Source organism: Zootoca vivipara, chromosome 7, assembly GCF_965207765.1.
Source record: "Zootoca vivipara chromosome 7, rZooViv2.hap1.1, whole genome shotgun sequence".
Lineage (NCBI taxonomy): Eukaryota > Metazoa > Chordata > Lepidosauria > Squamata > Lacertidae > Zootoca > Zootoca vivipara.
In genome coordinates, this window is record NC_142590.1 from 74,838,075 (window position 1) to 74,858,827 (window position 20,753).

The 20,753-nt window shown below is 43.4% G+C and overlaps 1 protein-coding gene across 1 annotated transcript in view; it reads left to right on the top strand.

Moving 5' to 3' along the window:
• Window positions 1-5,944, top strand: part of JPH2 (junctophilin 2) — a 68,001-nt gene extending 62,057 nt beyond the window's left edge. Inside the window, exons 5-6 of the mRNA XM_035121608.3 lie at window positions 2,185-2,282; window positions 3,043-5,944. Coding sequence (XP_034977499.1) covers window positions 2,185-2,265 — 81 coding nt within the window. The 3' untranslated portion in view covers window positions 2,266-2,282; window positions 3,043-5,944. The remainder of the gene's footprint in view (window positions 1-2,184; window positions 2,283-3,042) is intronic.
• Window positions 5,945-20,753: the final 14,809 nt, after the last annotated feature.

The window sequence follows — 20,753 nt, forward strand, 5'->3', positions numbered from 1 at the left end:
TCTGAATCGCCTTTTCAATTTCTCGTTTGCTTCACTGCTGTCATTTGTGCCACATGGCTTTCATGTACAAAAACCGAGGTGGGTACATAAGTGTACAACATACGTGCATCTGGACTACTGTCTAGATGTGAAAACTTATTTTCAAAACTGCAGTACTGTGTGAATTGTTTTGTGTTCCATACCATCAGGTGGGGCTGTAAGGTACTGTGAATTGACATTTTTACGTCAGGTCAATAAATACTACCAGATACAGATAGGATTTACTTAGGTGTAACAGTTTGGGGACGCGGGTGGTGCTGTGGTCTAAACCACACAGCCTAGGGCTTGCTGATCCTGCGATGGAGTGAGCTCCCGTTGCTCGGTCCCAGCTCCTGCCAACCTAGCAGTTCGAAAGCACGTCAAAGTGCAAGTAGATAAATAGGTACTGCTCCGACGGGAAGGTAAACGACATTTCCATGCACTGCTCTGGTTTGCCAGAAGCGGCTTAGTTATGCTGGCCACATGACCTGGAAGCTGTACACTGGCTCCCTCGGCCAGTAAAGCAAGATGAGCGCCGCAACCCCAGAGTTGTCTACGACTGGACCTAACGGTCAGGGGTCCCTTTACCTTTACCTTTAACAGTTTGGGGTGTTTCTGTGTGTATATCACCTATCCCTTTTCCACCTCCTGCCAAACGATAAAAATAAAAAATGGCTAGAGCAATCTTCTAGCTGTAAAGTTTTCTTTGTGGTTCGGAAGATTTCTCTCTCCCTCTCTCTCTCCACCACACACACACAATATATATTATGTGCTATTTATATTTCCAGTACCACAGCCATTTTAAAATACATGTTGAGGTTTGTTTAAAATCTTAACTTTGTTGACTTCCTACTAGGGTGAGTGTTCCTGGATTGTAGAACAGGGTTGACATCAATGGCAGCTGGTGCTCATTGGGGCTGGTAGTATAGAGGGTAGCTGATGATTGGTGAACTCAGGAGTAGCAATAGGCCGAGCAAATGGTAGGCAGAGCACTCCAAGGCAGCAGACCCCACAGAAGAGTAAGTGAACATCTTGGAACTTGCTTCTGAATAAAAAAATGCACATGATTCTGCTCATAATTACAACTAAATCACACCGCATCAGTGTAATTAATCATTTCATATAGTGATAATTTATCATTCCGATAGAGAAGCCAGCAAATATTACCTTCAAGAACAGAGCTATTTATCCCAAACAAGCCCAATCCAATGCATGGTTACTTGGAAGTAAGCCCTGTTGGGTGCTCTCAATAAAGTTATATTGCAAACTTCCCAGCCTGGTGCCCTCCAGATGTTACAGTTCCAACCATCCCTAACTATTGGGAATTGCTGGCTGGGACTGTTTAGAGTTGGAGTCCAACAATATCTGGAAGACATCAGGTTGAGAGCAGCTACTGTATTGGAGTGGCGGGTTAGAATCCCCCACTTTTTCTCTTAGCCGTGCTTCTGTATCTGACATGCAGAAATTGAACAGGTATGGCTATATCCATGGTGGGGGAAACATATGAGTGTAGCATTCACCAGCTTTTAAAAAAACAGGCTAATGCTAAACTCACATGAGCAGAGCCAGTAAAAAAGGGGTTTACATTCCTGCTGTCACTCTACAGTATAGAAAATGCCTCAGGTGGTATATTTGCAGAAGACAAATTTGGTTACCCTCTTTTCCGTGCACAGGGCTCCAGTGCCCTTAACAGCTGCAGGAAAGGCAGGTATGCAACATGTGTAGCTTCTCCCAAAATGAAGATTTTAGCCAAGCTTGCTCCAGTCATTGAAATGAACATTACCCCAAATATGGTGGCATGAGACTGACCTGCACAAATGTTTAGGTGTGGAGATGATGGAATGAAAGCAAATAATCCTAACCCTATTGACTTACTGCAGGACAAGGGTGGCTAACCTGCAGCTCTGTGAATGTTGTTGGACTGCAGCTCCCATCAGCTTCAGCCAGCATGGTCAGTGGACAAGGATTATGGGAGTTGTAGTCCAGCAACATCTGGTGGGACACAGGTTCCCACCACTGCTCTATGAATTGCTTCTGACAGAGGTGGCTGTAATGCATAAAAGCCATTGACGGAACTATTTTTGCTTTCACAAGTGAGGAAGTTTTTCATCTGTGTCTTCTAAATCACAGTAGATAACATTATACTCTTCTTGTTGTTTTCCTTAGGGACCTAACACAATCATCATTTGCATGGTCATCCTATTGAATGTTGGCCTCTCCATCTTATTTGTCCATTTTCTGACATGATGAGATGCTAAGACAAGGTAAGGGGGACAAATGAAATGGCTCAGAGTGCCCTAGTGTTTTGACATTTTGGAAAAGGAAGACTTCGCTTTGGAACCTTTTTGTAAAAGGACAACTTGGTTATCTGGCTACACATCAGTGCACAACTATTGTTTCCTGTTTTGTGAAGAAGAGGAGAGCTTCCAGTTCTGTGCATGTTTATTTAGAAGCAGTTCAATGAGGGATTGGTCCCAAGAAAATGGGCATACAGGGTCACAACAGGATATTGATCTACCCTCTCTCCGTTTCCCCCTCCCTGTCACACACATACACACACACACACGTGTCTCAGATCTTGAATAAAAAAATAACAAGAAGCTGCAAAAGCTTCCTTATAGAACCACACTCATATACACAAACTCCTGTAAATACATGAGACCCAAACCATCTCAGACTTTAAATACTAGCATTAGGACCATGAATTGGGCCAGGTAGCTTACAGGCAGTCAGTGAAGCACTTTCAGGATTGGTGTTACACGAGCAGAACAACCAAATGGCTGCATTCTAGCTGTAGCTTCATTTTCAAGTGAAACCCTACATAAAATGAATTGCAATAATTCAGCCATGACTTTTGCTGGGTGAAGGCCTCTAATTCCTTGTTAAATAATTCCTGTATCCTGACACCTCTTGTTGAAAGTTTTTGGGAGTGTGACATCTTAAACATTAACTTAAACCAATAATTATATTTTCTATAACCATTGCTACTCCTGTTTTCTTTCTCGCTGATTTCTATTCTTACAGAAGTTTCTGCTGAGATCTATGCCTTGCCAGAGGTATAACACCATCCATTCAGAACCATCTAAAGAGGGAGGAGCTTAGAACCCAGTGTTGGCATTGTGGTCATGAACTTCCATAGAAGGCTTCAGAAGAGCTTGTTAGCCTAGGCCCCCAACTATAGACAATCTCTTCTGCCCAGCAGGAAGAAACCTTGACTGTTGCATCCCCCTCCTCATTCTTCCTTTTGTTTGAATGAGAATTGCCTTAAAGTTTCATAACTTTATCGATACTGTTGTACTGCCGTTTGAAGAAACGAGGATTCATCTGTAATTGTGGAAACACAAACAAGGCAGTCTCTCCTTCAGATTCCACCATGAAAATTCAAGGCTTCGCTGGAAGACACGTCGTTAAAAATCTCCTGAAGAACACCATGTTTCTAAGCTATGTAGCAGCCAGGAATAATTGTTATAACTGTTGATTTAACTTCTCCCACCCAAACCAAGATTGTTATGAATCCAGAATTAGGAAAGGTTAGGTTATGCTCCCCGCTGCTGCATAACTCTGAAAAAATTATGTACAGAAGATTTTAGAGCAGGCAAAAACCATTTCCTTGAATAGTGGATCCACACTAGGATCCAAGTGAATCCACAGTGGGAAAAATGAAAACACCCATGGATTTCAGTGTAAGGATGCTTAAATGTAGTCTTATAAGCAGTCCCTAGAAGTGGATCCTCTGCAGTTCTGCCAAGTAGGAATTAGATAGAGTGAATCTTTTTTAGAGTTAAAGAAACCACCTCTCTAAGGGCTGCATTTTGAATGTGGTTCGCAAAGTACTGGTAGATGAAGTCATTGCTCAGTTAAACAGTGCCTTGTCGGCATCCTCTTGTCGTTGGAAGTTGCCTATTCCCCAGAAGTTAGACCAGCCGTGAGATTCACTTTGTACATTATGTTTTTCTCTGGGTATTCAGATGCACATATGACCTGGCATATGCAGAATCCTTCAAAAAATGTAATGCATGAATCAGCCCTAAATGTGTTTGGATGTTTTTCCTCCCCTCCTTTTAAAACAAAGCGTAGACTTTGAGTCAGTTTCAAAAGCTTTAAAATGTGCCTTATTTAAAACTGTGAACTTGTATGTTTGCTGACACTCCTTGGTGCAGCAGAAGCTGGTTAAAATGAGAAAGTGGAAGAAAGGAACTTGAAAATTGTTGGGTTTAAAAAGAAAGGCTCCAGTTGCAGGTACCAAGCAGTGAAAGGCTTATAAAATATGGTGCCATAGACAGACAGCAGGTAGACACCAGGGTAGTATTTTTTCCAGATCAGATTACTTAGAATTCATAAGTCGCTGAAAATGAATTTGGGAAGCAGGAGTGATGACATTTTGTGCCTTTCCCACTTGCTTTTTCTACTTTAATCAAATTATATTGTAAATTGGAGGAAGAGGAATACATTATCTCTGCCCAGCAGCCCATGTGTTGGAAGAAGCTTCAGCAAAATGCTTAGCCATGTTTGAGGAACATCCGCAAAACATGGGATAACAATTTGCCCAGCCTTGGGTTTTATGATTACTTTTTCTCTTCTAAAGGTGTTTGTAGCAAATAGGCTGTTATTTGCTTTTAAAATGTGACAGCCTGTTTCCTGGCTCCCTAGCTGCCAGATGTCCAATTTCAGTATGCAAACTGCTTTATAACTATGTATGTATTTTCTTTGAGAGACCTCGGTGGCCTTTATTTATCATGAAGCACAAAATCTGGTCCTTTTGAAAAAGGCAGAGATTGTTGCCAACCCCATCCCCACCCCATAAACCCTGCTTCATACAAATATGTTCTGCTGTCTCATTCTTGTGCTTTGTTCCGTACAATGTGATGGGGGAAAGTAGGTAGATTTACTTTATGTGGCATATATAAATATATGAACTGGGATTGACAGGGCTTCTTTAGGTATTCCCCAAAGCCTGTGTGCATCCACTGTGGGGTTTGTTTGTTTTTTAATTCATTTGAACATCTGAAACTCCATGCCAAATCCCAAGCTGCCTTTGAAACTCATCACTTTCATGTGCAGTTTGCCATTCGGCACGTCATGACTGCAGTTTAGTGTACAGAACTGTTCGGGCAGTTCTCTGGATCATAACCGTATGTGTAGTATGTAGATCCTGAGGGCTTGTGCAAACATGGTTATCCCTTGGTCGCTACAACATGTAGTAACTGCTGTGTTTACATACAGGTAGCCACAGGCCTACCTCCAAGAAGTAATGATAAGTAATCCAGTAGAGCAAGAACGGGTTACGTTTGATAATGAGCTCCCAAGCACTTTCATATTCCCTGCCGTATCTTTCTAGAGTCCCGAGAACCCCAGCCTTCTGTGTTTTTAAAATGGCAATTTTCTAGCCCTCGTTGTTCCAAAGATGAGCTTGACCGTGACAAACTTTTAAAATGCACAAACATCATGCCTCAAATCCAGAGCCCCGTGTGAGCTCAGGTGCACAAATGATGGAGACTTTTCATTTGCTTCAATGGAAGGGGCTCTGTGTACATGCATTCGTAAGCTGTCCTCTCTTTTAAAGTGAGTGGAAAGGTCTTATTGGTAGGGGAGCTGCATGTGCGCAGCATAGTGCTGGCGTCCTCAGAGAACCAATGGATCAGAACAAATGTATGCACAAGCCTGCTGGGTTTTTTGCTTCCCAGCACGAGCAGGAACAGGTTTACCTCAAGTTTGCATGCCTTCAAAAGTAGGTTTCTGTTGTTTAATTTTTCAGGTCTTACAAAAACGGAAAATGTCGTCGCCACCAGCAACACACCTTAATCACAAGTTTTTTAAAAATAATTTTAAAAGTGTATGGCAATTTGTATAATATCGTCCAGGAGTTTTCATCAGTTGTTCTGCTGGATTATGTGCAATAATAAAATGTTTTCTTTTGCTCACATTACCCACTGTAAATTTTTAGATTGGTGGCTGTTAGAAATGGTACATCTCTGATATTATGCATTTGAAGTTAAATGTTAACTAGTCTTGTTCCACAGAAACTGCAAGCCACAAATCTAGGTGCAGCCCCGTCAAAGTTAAGTCGTTTTCAGTACCGTAGCTTTCAATAGGACCATTTGAATACATAATAAAACCTCTCCCGTTGAAATAAATAAGGTGGAATCATGTCCCAAGAGATTTGGGGTTCAACCGATTTGTGTGTCAGGTTGTTATATAAATTGCAAATTATAACATGCTAGTGAGAACTTAAGTCAGAATGCGTGAGATCTGTTTCATGGTGACAAAGTGGCTTGATCCCAGCTGAGAAAGTAGGTGAGTTAAAACAAATGTGCGAGGAGAGGGTAAGAAAGGCGCATTTATTTATTTATTTATTTATTTATTTATTTATTTTAAAAGGTCAGGCAAATTAGGGCATAGTAAGGTCACCGTGTGCTTGAAGCAAAATTATGTAAAAACGTAAAACTCGGGAACTATATTCTAGGGGTTGGAAGTCTGTAGGAAAGCTACTATTCAGTGCTACCCTAGCAGGGAAGGACAAGTTTAGCCTTCTTTAAAAGCACACCCACCCCACAAGCTCTCTCCCCCCCTTCAGTTATAAAGGTTAGGCTGTTGTTGCCGGAAAAAAGATTCAGCTAAAAGTTCCAGCTGCCAGTACAGATTAAAACCAGCTAAAATCTACCCTAGTATGAAAGGTAGAGCACAAAGTACCTGCAGGGTAACTGGAATGTTAAAAATTGTGTTGTTGCCAGTACATAAAACAAAAATAAAGTAAGATCTAGTCAGTCCTTTTCAGTAATATTACTAATAGTGTGCAAACAGGACCACAAAGAAGGAAGGTTGGAAGGTCTATCCGGTAAGACAGGGTTTCGAAAACTTGGGTCTCTTCCAGCTGTTCTTGGACTGCAATTCCCATCCTCCCTGACTATTGGGTCTTGCTAGCTAGGGATGGTGGGAGTTGTAGCCTAAAAACAGCTGGAGACCCAAGTTTGGGAAACCCTGCCCTAAAGAACCAGCTGCCATTGTCCACTCCCCATTTAAACAACACCCATTGTCCACTCCCTGTTCCCAGGGAGATCATAGAATCATGGAAGAGACCACAAGGGCCATCCAGTCCAACCCCCTGCCAAGCAGGAAACGCCATCAAAGCATTCCTGACAGATGGCTGTCAAGCCTCCGCTTAAAGACCTCCAAAGAAGGAGACTCCACCACACTCCTTGGCAGCAAATTCCACTGCCGAACAGCTCTTACTGTCAGGAAGTTCTTCCTAATGTTTAGGTGGAATCTTCTTTCTTGTAGTTTGAATCCATTGCTCAGTGTCCGCTTCTCTGGAGCAGCAGAAAACAACCTTTCTCCCTCCTCTATATGACATCCTTTTATATATTTGAACATGGCCATCATATCACCCCTTAACCTTCTCTTCTCCAGGCTAAACATGCCCAACTCCCTAAGCCGTTCCTCATAAGGCATTATTTCCAGGCCTTTGACCATTTTGGTTGCCCTCCTCTGGACACGTTCCAACTTTTCAGTATCCTTCTTGAACTGTGGTGCCCAGAACTGGACACAGTACTCCGGGTGAGGTCTGACCAGAGCTGAAGCGCTCTCTCTCTCTCTCTCTCTCTCTCTCTCTCTCTCTCTCTCTCTCTGTGTGTGTGTGTGTGTAGTCGTTTTGGCTACATAACCAATGGAACCTGCAACCTGAACATCGGAAAGAGAGGGAATGATTATCTGATTCCCATCGATGTCCAAGCCACCACAAAATTCTGGAGGAACATTGGGGGGGGGGGATATAGATGAAATAAATAATCACATTTCTATGTATGCTAATTTGTGGCTGGAGTAACTTGAGCAGATTTTAAACCAACAGGAATGACCAATAAATCTTGTCAGGCCCCCTCCAGGTTGGCTATGGGGTAACTTCAAGCAAGAGGAGCACTTGAATGTAAAGCGAAGTAACAATTTCAGTCAAGGGCTTTTGAGTAAGTGCTGTATAGGCAATGAAGGGGTGGCAGAGGCACCCGGTCGCCTCATTCAAGAGCATAAAAAGCAGGTTCATGTACTTGCAGCCTTCAATGACTGGAGAGAAGTCTCCAGGTGCAAAACAAGGAGATGAACTGCAGTGGCTGGTGAAGGAACATGGGAGACACTCCAACCCACTGACACATCTGATTGCTGTGAGATGATACGACAAGGATAAGATTCCATGCTTAATGCCTTGAAGAGATTCCAGGCCAGAAATACTAGCTGCAACAGAGTATAGAGAAGCTATAAAATAACGACTCCTTGGTAGAAGGTAGGTCTTGCCCAAGACAGCTGCTATTCCTAAGTAGCCTCATAATTTGTGCTGTGGGGGCCCCTAGTGGAAATGAGAGGCCATTTCGTGGCTCCTCCAAACGGTCTGCTGATTCAGCATTCACCCTGATTTGCTTGCACTCAGGTCACATGCAGACCATTTAAAGCACTTCTGCCACTTTAACCATCATGTGACGGCAGCACCCTTAAAAAACTACAGTTCCCAATATTCTTTAGGGGAAAGCCATGCATGTTAAAGCACAGTGTAAGAGTGCTTTAACATGTATGGTGTGGGTGGTGGATGTGACCAAAGCTTACATGTTTTAGATTGTTTGGCCTTTATTTGGCATTTGTTCTGATTTGTTTATGGTGTGGTTATATGACATGCTGCATTCCACACTTTTCAATGCATTTCCCCGTCACTTTCCTAACAGCAAAAGAGTCGTTTTCCCCCTTGAAGTGGATTTTTTGGGACAACGAAGCATTTTCATCCACTTTGATTGTACAAGTCCAAAGTTCCAGTATGTATTTTAATCCCTCCTGCAAAATACTGACTGCTTTAATAATATTGGCTTCCCCCGAGAAGACACTCACAGAAAGTGACATTTCAAGCAGGTGTGCCTTACCTCCAACTATTCTTATGCTTCGGGGCTAAATTCATACCTCAGTTATTCAACTCTCTTCACACTCTTCCATCAGCTTCCATCAGAGGGTTTGAGTCACATTTCCTGGTCTTGAAACAACCAATCTCCCATCATATCCCATTATCATATCTCCAGATCACCAAATATTTTTTTATTTTAATTTTTTAATAAATAAATAAATAACATTGTGTCAATACACAATGCAATGTAATATGAATTAAGAAATTACTAGGATGTAAAGGAAAGTCAACTGAACAGGAAGGCAAAATAGAAAAGGGGATGTCATCTATATAAGATGGAAACAGATATTGTATTACTAGCTGGCCTGGCCACGCGTTGCTGTGTGTTTTTGTATAAAATGGACCTTTTCCTGTTAAATGAACCTTCAGAGTCTCCCTTTAGAGTCCACTCACCTGCCCTGTCCCAACCCTGACTCCCCTACTGTAAGTTTCAAAAATAAGACTCCCCCCACCCACGCGTGTTCCTGAAAATGTCCCCACCCCCCACTGCTTTGGCTGACTCAGGGTCTTACCCCCATGGCTATGTGTTTTCCCCCTCCCTTTGTTGTGCCTCATCCCTGTGAGCCCCTTCCCTGTTCCAACCCACCCCCCACTGTTTTGGCTGACTCAGGGTCCTCCCTTCCCCCCATGGCTATATGTTTTCCCCCTCCCTTTGTTGTGCCTCATCCCTGTGGCGCCCCCCCCCCATTGTAAAAAGCCCTATTCTGTTTGTTTTCCCCTGCTTAACAAAGCTGCGGTCTATTGAAAAAACTGGGCCTTCTTGCTGCAAAAGGACTGTTTACAGTTGGTTGCTATGGAATTTTGTGATGTCATCTGGTGGCGCAGCTTTGGAGGCAGCAGCATGCGATCTGCCTTTCTATTGGATGCTGCTGGAGTCTTCAGAGCTTCTGGTGGTGACGTCTAATTTGGGCGCCACTTTTTGTGTTTAATCATTATTTTAGGTGTGGTTTTTTTTGGGGGGGGGGAATTATGCCAGATCCCTCCGATGGGCATGGAACGTTGTGGCCAAATTTGTTACATTACGGTTCAGCAGTTATGGAGAAAGGCTGTGACCTCCACCCGTGCAATGCCTACATTTATATATATATAGATATAAACGTACCTTGCATCCGACCTCATGAGAAGAGAAGACTCCCTGGAAAAGACCCTGATGTTGGGAAAGATGGAGGGCACAAGGAGAAGGGGACGACAGAGGACGAGATGGTTGGACAGTGTTCTCGCAGCTACCAACATGAGTTTGACCAAACTACGGGAGGCAGTGGAAGACAGGAGTGCCTGGCGTGCTCTGGTCCATGGGGTCACAAAGAGTCGGACACGACTAAACTACTAAACTACAACAACACCTTGCATCCCAGTACCATATGAAACAATCCTATTCCTCTTCTGAAAGATTTTCTTTAGGTGCTTCCATGTTACACCAACAACACCCAGGTTAGGTCCTAACTACACATGATGCTCACTGTGTTGCCTTGGAAGGATCTGTATCTTGAAAGGGGAATATAAAGAATTGTAATAATAAACAAGCACCTACCCACCTTCTTACAGTAAAAGTTCCTCCTGCACTGCAGTCAGCCTTGGGGGAAAGCTTCTCTATTAATAATACAAATAAACAAATGAAAAATAAATCAACAAATCCTTCACGGATCCTTCACATTAAGTGATGATGCCACCCCTTAAGTGAAGTTCACCCCATTTCTGCATCAGTTTCGGGTTTCTCCTAAAAGGTCTGCAGAAAAAAATTGTACACTTTTTGTGTGTGTGAACATTTTACTGAATATACACATTTTTATATGCCATTTTCCCTAATGCATGCATATTTGCACACAATTTTCTCAGATATATATATATATATATGTTATTTTTACCCTGCTTCTTGTATACATTTCGCCCTCGAATGTACACATTTTCTTACGTATTTCTTTGGTAGGAGAAGTGCATCCTGAAATTCAGAGAAGTGCAAATTGTCAAGCTTATCTGCATTTCGTTTCAACGTATTGATACCGGAAGTGTGCATTAGGGAGGTCCGCATTAAAATCCAAATTTCTCCCCCACTATGCTCATGATTTCCAACCTGTGCACTGGTATCCTCTGCTTGAACAGGGTGACGACAATGCTTTATCTGTAGATTTTAAACCGCTTCAGCATTCACATCTGCAAAGCTAACAAATGTTTATAGGGCATATGCACTGCAACATACACATTGATGAGAGCTCATCCCAAGTACTTTGCACAGAGATTTCTGATTGAAGCACACAAGAAGGCTCATCAGATCACAATTCCAAGCCCTGGTGAAAAGGTCCTTTGTGAAGCCTACAGTGGTTGTTGTTGTTGTTGTTGTTTTTGATGTATGAATGAGCTATGAGATTGGGTGAACATCCATTGGTCACAGAGCAGAGGAGTATTCACAAGATGCCTGTCACCTTGGTGTCTAGCTTCCATGAAGGGATATTGTTTTAAAGAAGGGTTTCTAAGGCAACCTATCTATGTTGTCTGCCTTATCTATGTTGTCTGACACCACCAGGTGCCATAGAAAAGCACTAGACATATCAAGAGATCCAACGCACCCTGGTCACCATTTCTTTCAGCTCCTGCCATCGGGACGGAGATATAGAACTATGCAGGCAAGAACGAGCCGTCTCAGGAACAGTTTCTTCTCTAGAGCGATTTTGGCCTTAAATGGAAAGCCTGGACTTTGAAGTCATCTTATTTTATTTGTTATTTGTATTATATTTACTGTTTTTAATTAGGTTTTGTAATTTTTGGATTATGCGGAATGCTTTATCTGAGTGGATGTAGCAACCGAGTAATTTTGTTGTTCCCGCAAGGGGAGAATGACAATAAAGATATCTTATCTTATCCTTGCCTCATTTTTATCTCTGGTTCCCAGAATGACAGCAGCACCTTAAGCAATTGGGGAGAAAAAGAAAAACATTCCATAGAAGAGAAGACACTACAGTGGAAATATGACAACCAACACACATATTCTAGAAGTGTACTGGAGTATGCCAACTCCCATCAGCCCCAGCCAGCATAGCCAAGGATGAGGGATGATGGGAGATGTAGTCCAGTAACATATGGAGTGCCACAGGTTCCCTGTCCCAAAGTTAGTATTTTGGTATGTGACTCACATTTAGGTTTTGCACCAAGCAAAGGTGGGCTACACCACTGGTAGCATCACCCTAGGAAAGTGGTCTTTCTTTAACATTAGCCCCTAATGCCTCTGTTTTCTGGAGAGAGAAGATTGCATAAGATTGAGTCTGATGAAGGCAACCCTTGAAGGAGCTGCCCAGATCCTGGTTTGCAACCCTGGTTCATATGGAGCACTTAAACCACAGTCTCCCAGTGTGGATGTCATGGGAAACTGTGGTTTAAAAAACCAAGAAAAGCCAGGAAACTGGGGATTCTAGTTCAAAACATCTGGAGGGACTAGGTTGGTTAGAAACATAGGCAAGAGACATTTCTGATACAGTCGTACCTTGGTTTTCAAACAGCTTAGTTCTTGAACATTTTGGCTCCCGAACTCTGCAAACCTGGAAGTGACTGCTCCGGTTTGCGAACTATTTTTGGAAGCCAAATATCTGATGGGGCTTCCACGGCTTCCGGTTGGCTGCAGAAGCTTCCTTTGGTTTCCAAACATTTTGGACTTCCGGAACGAATTCTGTTCGACTTCTAAGGTACAACTGTATTTCTGATAAACCTGCTCTTAATCCACTATAGCATAGTCAAATTGTCCTCATGTCAAAACGTATTTTAAAAACGTTTGCCACCCTTGGACAACAGAGCACAAAAGCCATGTCCCTGTCTCTCAATCATTCCTGCTCCTTTAAAAGCTTGAATATTCTTGGGGGGTTGTGGTGGGCAGGGATGCAATTCTTCACAAACAGAACTTCCTTTCAAGTCAAATTTTTGTCCTGATAAAAGGCAGACAAAGAATTGGCTCCCCGCAGCAAGCCAGACATGAAGGAAGGCTTTTGTTTCTCTACGAGCCCACAATGGTCATTGTTCACCAATAATACTATGCAATAGAGCAGACTTACAAGATACAGAAAGGGAATCCTCTTCTTATGTTTCCAATTCAATAAAACGACTGGAGCAGACTTTCTTCTTCATAATAATAACTCCCCTGCCTGGGTTGATGGTCTGGAACTTCAGAGATCTGAGGCCGATGCATTGCACTGTAGGAATCTAAATCAGCATGCTTTTTTTCTTTAATGAAGAAAGCTCTACACAGGAACTACCCAAGTGGGACTACCCAAGTGGGAAATAAAATAAAATTGTGTGCAAAAATAAGCTTAGTATATTGGCTGGTGGTGTAGACTCTTTTCATAATTGTTTAACTTTTAGTCCATGATCTTGCCTCCTTTAAGTGGGGTTGTCAAAATTGCTGCAGGCCCTGCTCCTATACCAGGAGTTTAGGAACCATGTGCCTGTGGGCTAAATCAGACCTGGCATGCTTGTCTCCCGATTGCTCCTTTGGAAGCAAGGCATGCTGTCAGCACCAATCAGCTGATTGGTGGTGGTAGCAAACCTGGGTGGGATCTGCTGTGCTATGGGGTTCCTGATTGGAAATGCCCTTAGCACAGCCAGTCCCTGCCCCTGATCAGCAAGGACAGCAAGCCATGCTGAGATTGCTGCCTCCAGTAATCTTGTCCCACAGCTGTTGAAACAACCCTAGAAAGAAGCAATACTTTTATGGTTTAGCTTTAGCGGAATCACATATTGCACACAAACAGAAGTATTTCAACAAAAAAGGAAGCTTGTTTGGTATTTTCACACAAGATGAACCCAAACCATTAGATGAATTGCTCTATCAAGAGCCATTACATTCTCATAAATGAGTTCCCAGCACTCGAGAGTCTAAAGTCCCTGAATATAATGGCTGCTGTGACTAATCCAGAGCAGCAATCTCTCTGTATGAGAGCTTTTATTGGCTGGATCTATTAAGACAAAGAACAGCAATCACTGGTAGAAACTAGTTACAGGTAGGTAGCTGTGTTGGTCTGAGTCGAAACAAAATAAAAAATTTCTTCAGTAGCACCTTAAAAACCAACTGGTCATTCAAAATCTTCAAGCAGGGATAGAATGGAAGGGACAGAGGGAAGCAGCAATAACCAAATCTACAGTAGTAATATATGTCCCATTGGCTACTTACCTACTTTGGATCATCTCTATATATAAAAATGTAAAAATCATGAAAGTGTCAGCCGCACTTTTCTCCGTAACCGCTTGACCGATTGTCCTGAAATTTTGACACAACGATCCAGGCCACTCCCCGAGCGTTGTTGGGGACAAAAATCCCTCAAATTTCGCATCTGGGCAGGTAGAAACCTGGTTTTCCACCAAGTCAAACAGCACCCTCAAGTGGCGTTATACCCTCCTCCACCCCCTCCCTTCCTGTGAAATCTAAGCCACACCCACAAACCAAATGACATCATCAACCAAGCAACTGAAACCACCAAGGCGGCCATTATCAGACCCCTAGGCTTCTGTCAGGCTGCTAGGCACTGACGTGTCTTTTTTAAAAAAACAACAACCATGCACTTTCTATCCCCAGTTTAAGTCCTCAGATATTTGCAGTGGCTACCCCCCACCCCATTTACAATCCCCTACCTTCCCCTTGCCACTTCCTGAGTTTTTTATGGAACTGAACAACTTGGGTGCTTCAGAACGTGCCTTCTGTTGCCAGGCCCTTGCAGGGCCAGACAGAGGCCCGGGCCAGGTGACCGAGCCCCCATTTGGATTCAGAGGCCTGCGCCAAGTGGCCCATATGACCCCCCTCCTTCTGTCTGGGCCTGTCTGTTGCTACGGGGCTGTGGGGCTTCGCTATTTGACCCCCCCCCGGTCGGGATTTTAAAAGTATTTCTCTGCGTCCCAGGGCACAACATTACCCCCGATCCTTAATCTAAATATATAGAAATGTTCACAATGTGTGCGCAGGGGCCAATGAATGCAGATACAGGGGGGAGGGGACAACAGAGGGCTCAGACAAAAGTAAATACTGGGAAATGGAACCCAGAAACTGACATTTCCTTCTCCAAGGGTGGAGGCCAATGTAGGAAGATACCGGGGGTAGGGGCCAACACTCCCCAGGGACAACAGAGGGCTCAGACAAAAGTGCATGCTGGGAAATATAACCTAGAAGCTGACAGTTCCTTTTTGAAGGGTGGGGGGCCGGGGCCAATGTATGGAGATACAGGGGGAGGGGCCAACACTCCCCAGGGACAACAGAGGGAAGGGTATCCTACCAAAACAGAGGGATGAGCCAGGTTGGAGGGAGGAGGGGCAGGATATGTCATGGATCGGGACAGGGTGGGGTGGGGAATCACAGGAAAGAACCACAGCAACGTGTGGCCGGGTCAGCTAGTAATGTATATAAAGTCAAAGATTTGGGGGAAAATTCATTCACTGTTTTACGAGCTGCAATAAGGAGCGTATAATCACTATGCGACTCCGAGTATATTTCACCATGACTGTGTAAAGTGTCATGGTGCTGCTTTAAATGTATCTCACAGGTGGGGCCATAGTCTGAGAACAGCAGGTCTGAGTACAGATGGTAGGTTTCTAAGGGCTTTTGTCTACAGCACACAGGGCCGTCTTAACCTTATCAGGCGCCGTGGTGCAGCGATCCCTCAGGCGCCCCCCATCCCACCCTCACATTTCCCTCCGGAGGAACGGAGACTCCATTTTCCAGAGGCGCCGCTCCCCCCCCCCGACGCTGCCATGCCGTGCCTTCTGCTTCTTGCCCTCTGTGGGCGGCAGCGGCGACGCCAGACTCGTGCTCCCCCGGCAGTGCCAGGCACGGCAGGCCATTGGAGGGGGGGGCCTGATGGACGGGGACGCTGCCAGCTGTGCTCCACCTCTGCCTGCTCTGCTGAAATGGCTGCATGGCGCTGCCGTCCTGGGAGCCCTGGCTGCCGCACCGATGGGAGGCTCGCGGCCGGCTTCCCCACAATGGCACCCGCAGCCCAAGAAGAGGCGGGCGAGGGTGGCCCTGCCGGCGGGGCACTGCCACTCGAGCTGGCGTGCAGGGAAAGGCTGTCTGGCAGGCACTGCAGCGCGCCGCCCCCTGGCGGCCCGGCGCATTGCGCCACCTAGCCTTGCCTTAGGGCCGGCCCTGACAGCACAGTTGTATTAACTCCTTTAATAATTTTGTCCTCTTCCTAGGCAATCCTGGAAACTGTAGTTCTAGAAATGTGGGTCTCTAACTGATCTTTTTGTGGGAAGGTTAGACAAAATGAATTTGCTGGTATATGATTGAATCCTACCTGAAAATAGAGTCAGTTTTTTCAGTGTTAAATCCTGACAGGTAATCTTTGAAAAGTGTTTCATTCTCCTCAGAGTAACTGGAATTCCAGATGCTGTGTGCATCCTGTATTTAATTGAAGTATAAAGTTTTAAACTTGTGCAGAACCATCAGCTCCTCCTGGTGAGAATGGTCTGCAGTCCAGCAGGGGACTGACGATCCCTGAGAAGAGATTAATGAAAATATACAGAGACCCTGATTACACAACACAATTATGCAAAGCCAGCATTAATTAATGAAGTGCTTGGGAAAGTTTCAAACTTTTGCTTGTTATTTCTGGAAGGAAAATTTGAACAGCCTTTTTCTTCAGTATTGATCCCATTCATTATCTCATTATTACTAGGAATCCAGAAAATGTTGATCCCAGTTTGTTGCATTCAGGGTCTGTCCAAGATGTTTCACTATCTGAGATAGAAAACAATATATCCTGCCCTCATTTCATGTGCTTTTATACTATTGTTTGACTGGTTTCATGTTAAATTTTTGTTTAAATGATATTATTAATCTGCTTATAAATTTTATTAATATGCATTGATTGATCATAGACACCTTACTAGACCCAGCAGAAACATTTCAACTAAAACAGAACTTATCAAACCCTAGGGAGCCTATGAAGTTTATTTTGGATGGGGGTTGGGGATTCTCAGTGACAAAATCCGGTTTTTTAAATTCGACACGAAACCAGTCAAATAGTAGTCTGTATGAAAGCACATTAAATAGTTGGCTTCCCCCTCAACTGCCATGTCCTTTTGCGACATAAGATGCCTTCTGTTGCTAATGGCAACAACTGGGGGGGTATCAGCATAACCTCCCTAGGCCTGACAATTGTGGAGGCACCTCAACAGTGATTTGTTTAAAATTATTTACAGCTCCTCCTTCACATGCAGAGTGTGTGTGTGTGTGTGTGTGAGAGAGAGAGAGAGAGAGAGAGAGCATAAATTCAAATATTTCCATTGTCTTTGAAGAAAAAGAACGACTACTACAGTACTACAGAAAGATGCATTTAGAAAAACATGCATTTCCACTAATTTCAGCCTGGCAACTTGAGTTTCATCTATTCATGAATATCCACCAGTTCCCCATCACATACCACATTTATACATACCATTTGCCTTACCTTCATTTGAAGTCTCCCATTCATACACACAAGCATATGTCAGCCAACATCTGTGAGGAATGCCGATGGACATATTCACTCATCTTTCACTCTCCGTTCATTTACATCAGTGCCCCAGTTTTAACCCACTGATATCCACCTGTTTCTGCCCACCAGCTTCCAGATGCTAATGCCAACCAGCTTACATCTGCAAACACCAACCTCCTTCAGCCTCGTGGCATCCACTGGTTCCCAATGTGATCTCAACCACCTTCCACCCGCCAACACCAGCCAGCTTTTGCTAGGTCCATCGCTAGACATCAGCCAGCTTGCAACTGTGAATAGCAGCTGCCTTCAAGCTGTGATCCTGCTCAGGAAGTAGACTTGCTTTATGGTCACACCACAGCACCCCACAGCCAGGTGACTGCCTCCATCCACCTGCCACTTCTCCCCCAGGTGGAAGAAGACTGGGCAGTGCTGAATGTCAGAGCTGTTGCCCACTGTGTTCTGATGGGGGAGAGGAACAGGCCCACCTTCATATCCACTCAGCTGCCATGTTCTTTTGTGACATCACAGGTAGTCCGTAGCCAACGGCAACATCTGGGGGGCATCATCATCATCATCTCCTCGGGCCTCACAATTGTGGGGGCATCTCAGCAGTAATTGATATGTGTGCTTGTTTATTATTTAAAACATTTAAAGACCTACGTGGACTGATATCAGGGAGGGCACACTATAAAAATGTTATTGGGGACCTCTTTCAGCAAAAGGGCCACATTCCCCTTCAGAGAAACATTCCCTCCCTCACAGGAGGGAGGGGCAACAGGTGGGGCCACAGGTGGAGGGGACCAGTCAATGTGTCTCTTACCTTGTACAGTAGGCTCCATTTCAACTATGCGGAAGTCAGAGGTTTCTACGGCCCCCCCAGCTCATATTTCAATCCCCTTAAACAAGAAGCACTATGAAAGTTCAAGGAAACATTCCAAACAAGCAAAAGCACTTGAGGGTGTGGAGTACAGCTGTTGAGGGGTTTGACTTGGAGAGAGGGCTGCACTTGACTCATGGGCTGGAAGTTACTTACCCCTGTCATAAAACCCAAGGCTTATATCCAACATTAGTTGTATTCAAAGTTGCCTTCTTTCTTCTTTGGCGATCACTCATAGCCGAGTAAGATTGTCTTCCATAAACACAGTTTTAACAGTAAGTCCATAGGGGTGATATGATAGCCATGTTTAAATATATAAAAGGATGTCATATAGAGGAGGGAGAAAGGTTGTTTTCTGCTGCTCCAGAGAAGCGGACACGGAACAATGGATTCAAGCTACAAGAAAGAAGATTCCACCTAAACATTAGGAAGAACTTCCTGACAGTAAGAGCTGTTCAGCAGTGGAATTTGCCACCAAGGAGTGTGGTGGAGTCTCCTTCTTTGTTTTTTTATAATATTTTTTATTAGTGTTTTCACAAAAATAACAACAATAGATAAAAAATAGAAAAAAGAAACATAAGTAAAAAAGAAGAGAAAAAGAAAAAAAAGAAAAAACACATATAGTAACAATTCTCTTATCATCTCACATGATATAATGGGACCTCCTCGGGCTTCCCTCCCTGTGGTTCTTTAACACATTTATAATTAACAAATTCTAAATCATTTTCATCACCTTACCTAACCTTATTTTCTAACTCTCATGTCACATATTCCTAAATTCCACAGTTTATTTACAACTTAATTTCTGATCTAATATGTTACTTTAGCATGTTTTTTAAGATACAGTTTAAAATCTTTCCATTCTTCTTCCATCGCTTCCTCTCCCTGGTTGCGGATTCTTCCGGTCATCTCAGCCAGTTCCATAAACTCCATCATCTTCATCTGCCAGTCATCAATCGTTGGTAGTGTTTGTAGTTTCCAGTTCTTAGCAATCAAAAGTCTCGCTGCCGTCGTAGCATACATAAAAAAATGATACATTCTTCTTTGGAATCTCTTTCCCTACAATGCCCACTAGAAATGCTTCTGGTTTCTTAACAAATGTGTTTTTCAACACTTTCTTAAGTTCATTATAAATCTTATTCCAGAAGTCATTCACTAGTGGACATGTCCACCACATGTGATAAAATGAGCCTGCTTCTTTCTTACATCTCCAACATTTGTTATCCTGGTTGTGATATATCTTTGCTAGTTTTACTGCTGTAAGGTACCATCTATACATCATCTTCATTAAATTTTCCTTTAGTAAACTACACGCAGTAAACTTAATATTCTCATGCCACAATTTCTCCCATTCCTCAATCATAATATTATGACCAACATCCTTTGCCCACCAAATCATAACATTCTTTGTTTGTTCATCTTTCGTATGCCACTCAAGCAACAATTTATACATTCTGGAAAGTATTTTCGTCTTAGGTTCTAACAATTCTGTTTCCAACTTTGACCTCTCTGATTGAAAACCAAGTAATCTATCCATTTTGAAAACTTCGTTTATCTGGTGATATTGGAGCCAATCATCTAGTTTACATTTCAAATCCTCATAAGTCTTTAACTTAAATTGGTCTCCTTCTTCAATCAACAAATCTCTATATTTCGGCCAATTGGTTTCCATGTTTACTCTTTTACGAACCTTGGCCTCCAATGGTGATATCCATTTAGGTGTTTTTCTATCTAACAAATCTTTGTACCTGGAACAAACACTATACAGTGATTTTCTGATTATATGCGTTTTAAAGCCTCTGTGGGCCTTTACTTTGTCATACCATACATATGCATGCCAACCATAAACATTATCGTAGCCTTCTAAATCCAAAATGTCTGAATTTTCCAACAAAAACCAGTCCTTCATCCAGCAAAAGGTAGCTGCTTCATAATAAATCTTTAAGTCCGGCAGGGGCGGCGCGCTTACCTGAGGCGCGCTGCGGGAGGCGGCGGCAGAAGCCTCTTCCTTCTCCTCAGGAGAAGGGAGGTGGAGGAGGCCGTCGCCACTCGGGACAGCGGGAGGAGGCGGAGGAGGGGCCGGTCTCTGTGCTCCAAGTCTCTGCGTCCGTGGGGCACATGCACAGTAGCGCGGACACAGGGACACAGGGACTGGACGCAGAGACACAGGGACTTTATTATATAGGATGTGGTGGGAATGTAGAGAAGTCAAAAGGTTTTGGGAGATGATATATAAGGAATTGAAAAAAATGTTCAAAATTACATTTGTTAAAAAAAACCAGAAGCATTTTTGTTAGGGATCTTAGGACAAGACCTGCCAAGGAAAACAAAGAATTTATTTATGTATGCTACAACAGCGGCAAGAGTCTTGTTAGCACAAAGATGGAAGACGGACAAAATCCCAACAAAAGAACAATGGCAAGAAAGACTGGTGAGCTATGCGGAACTGGCAAAGTTAACATATAAGCTACGTGAG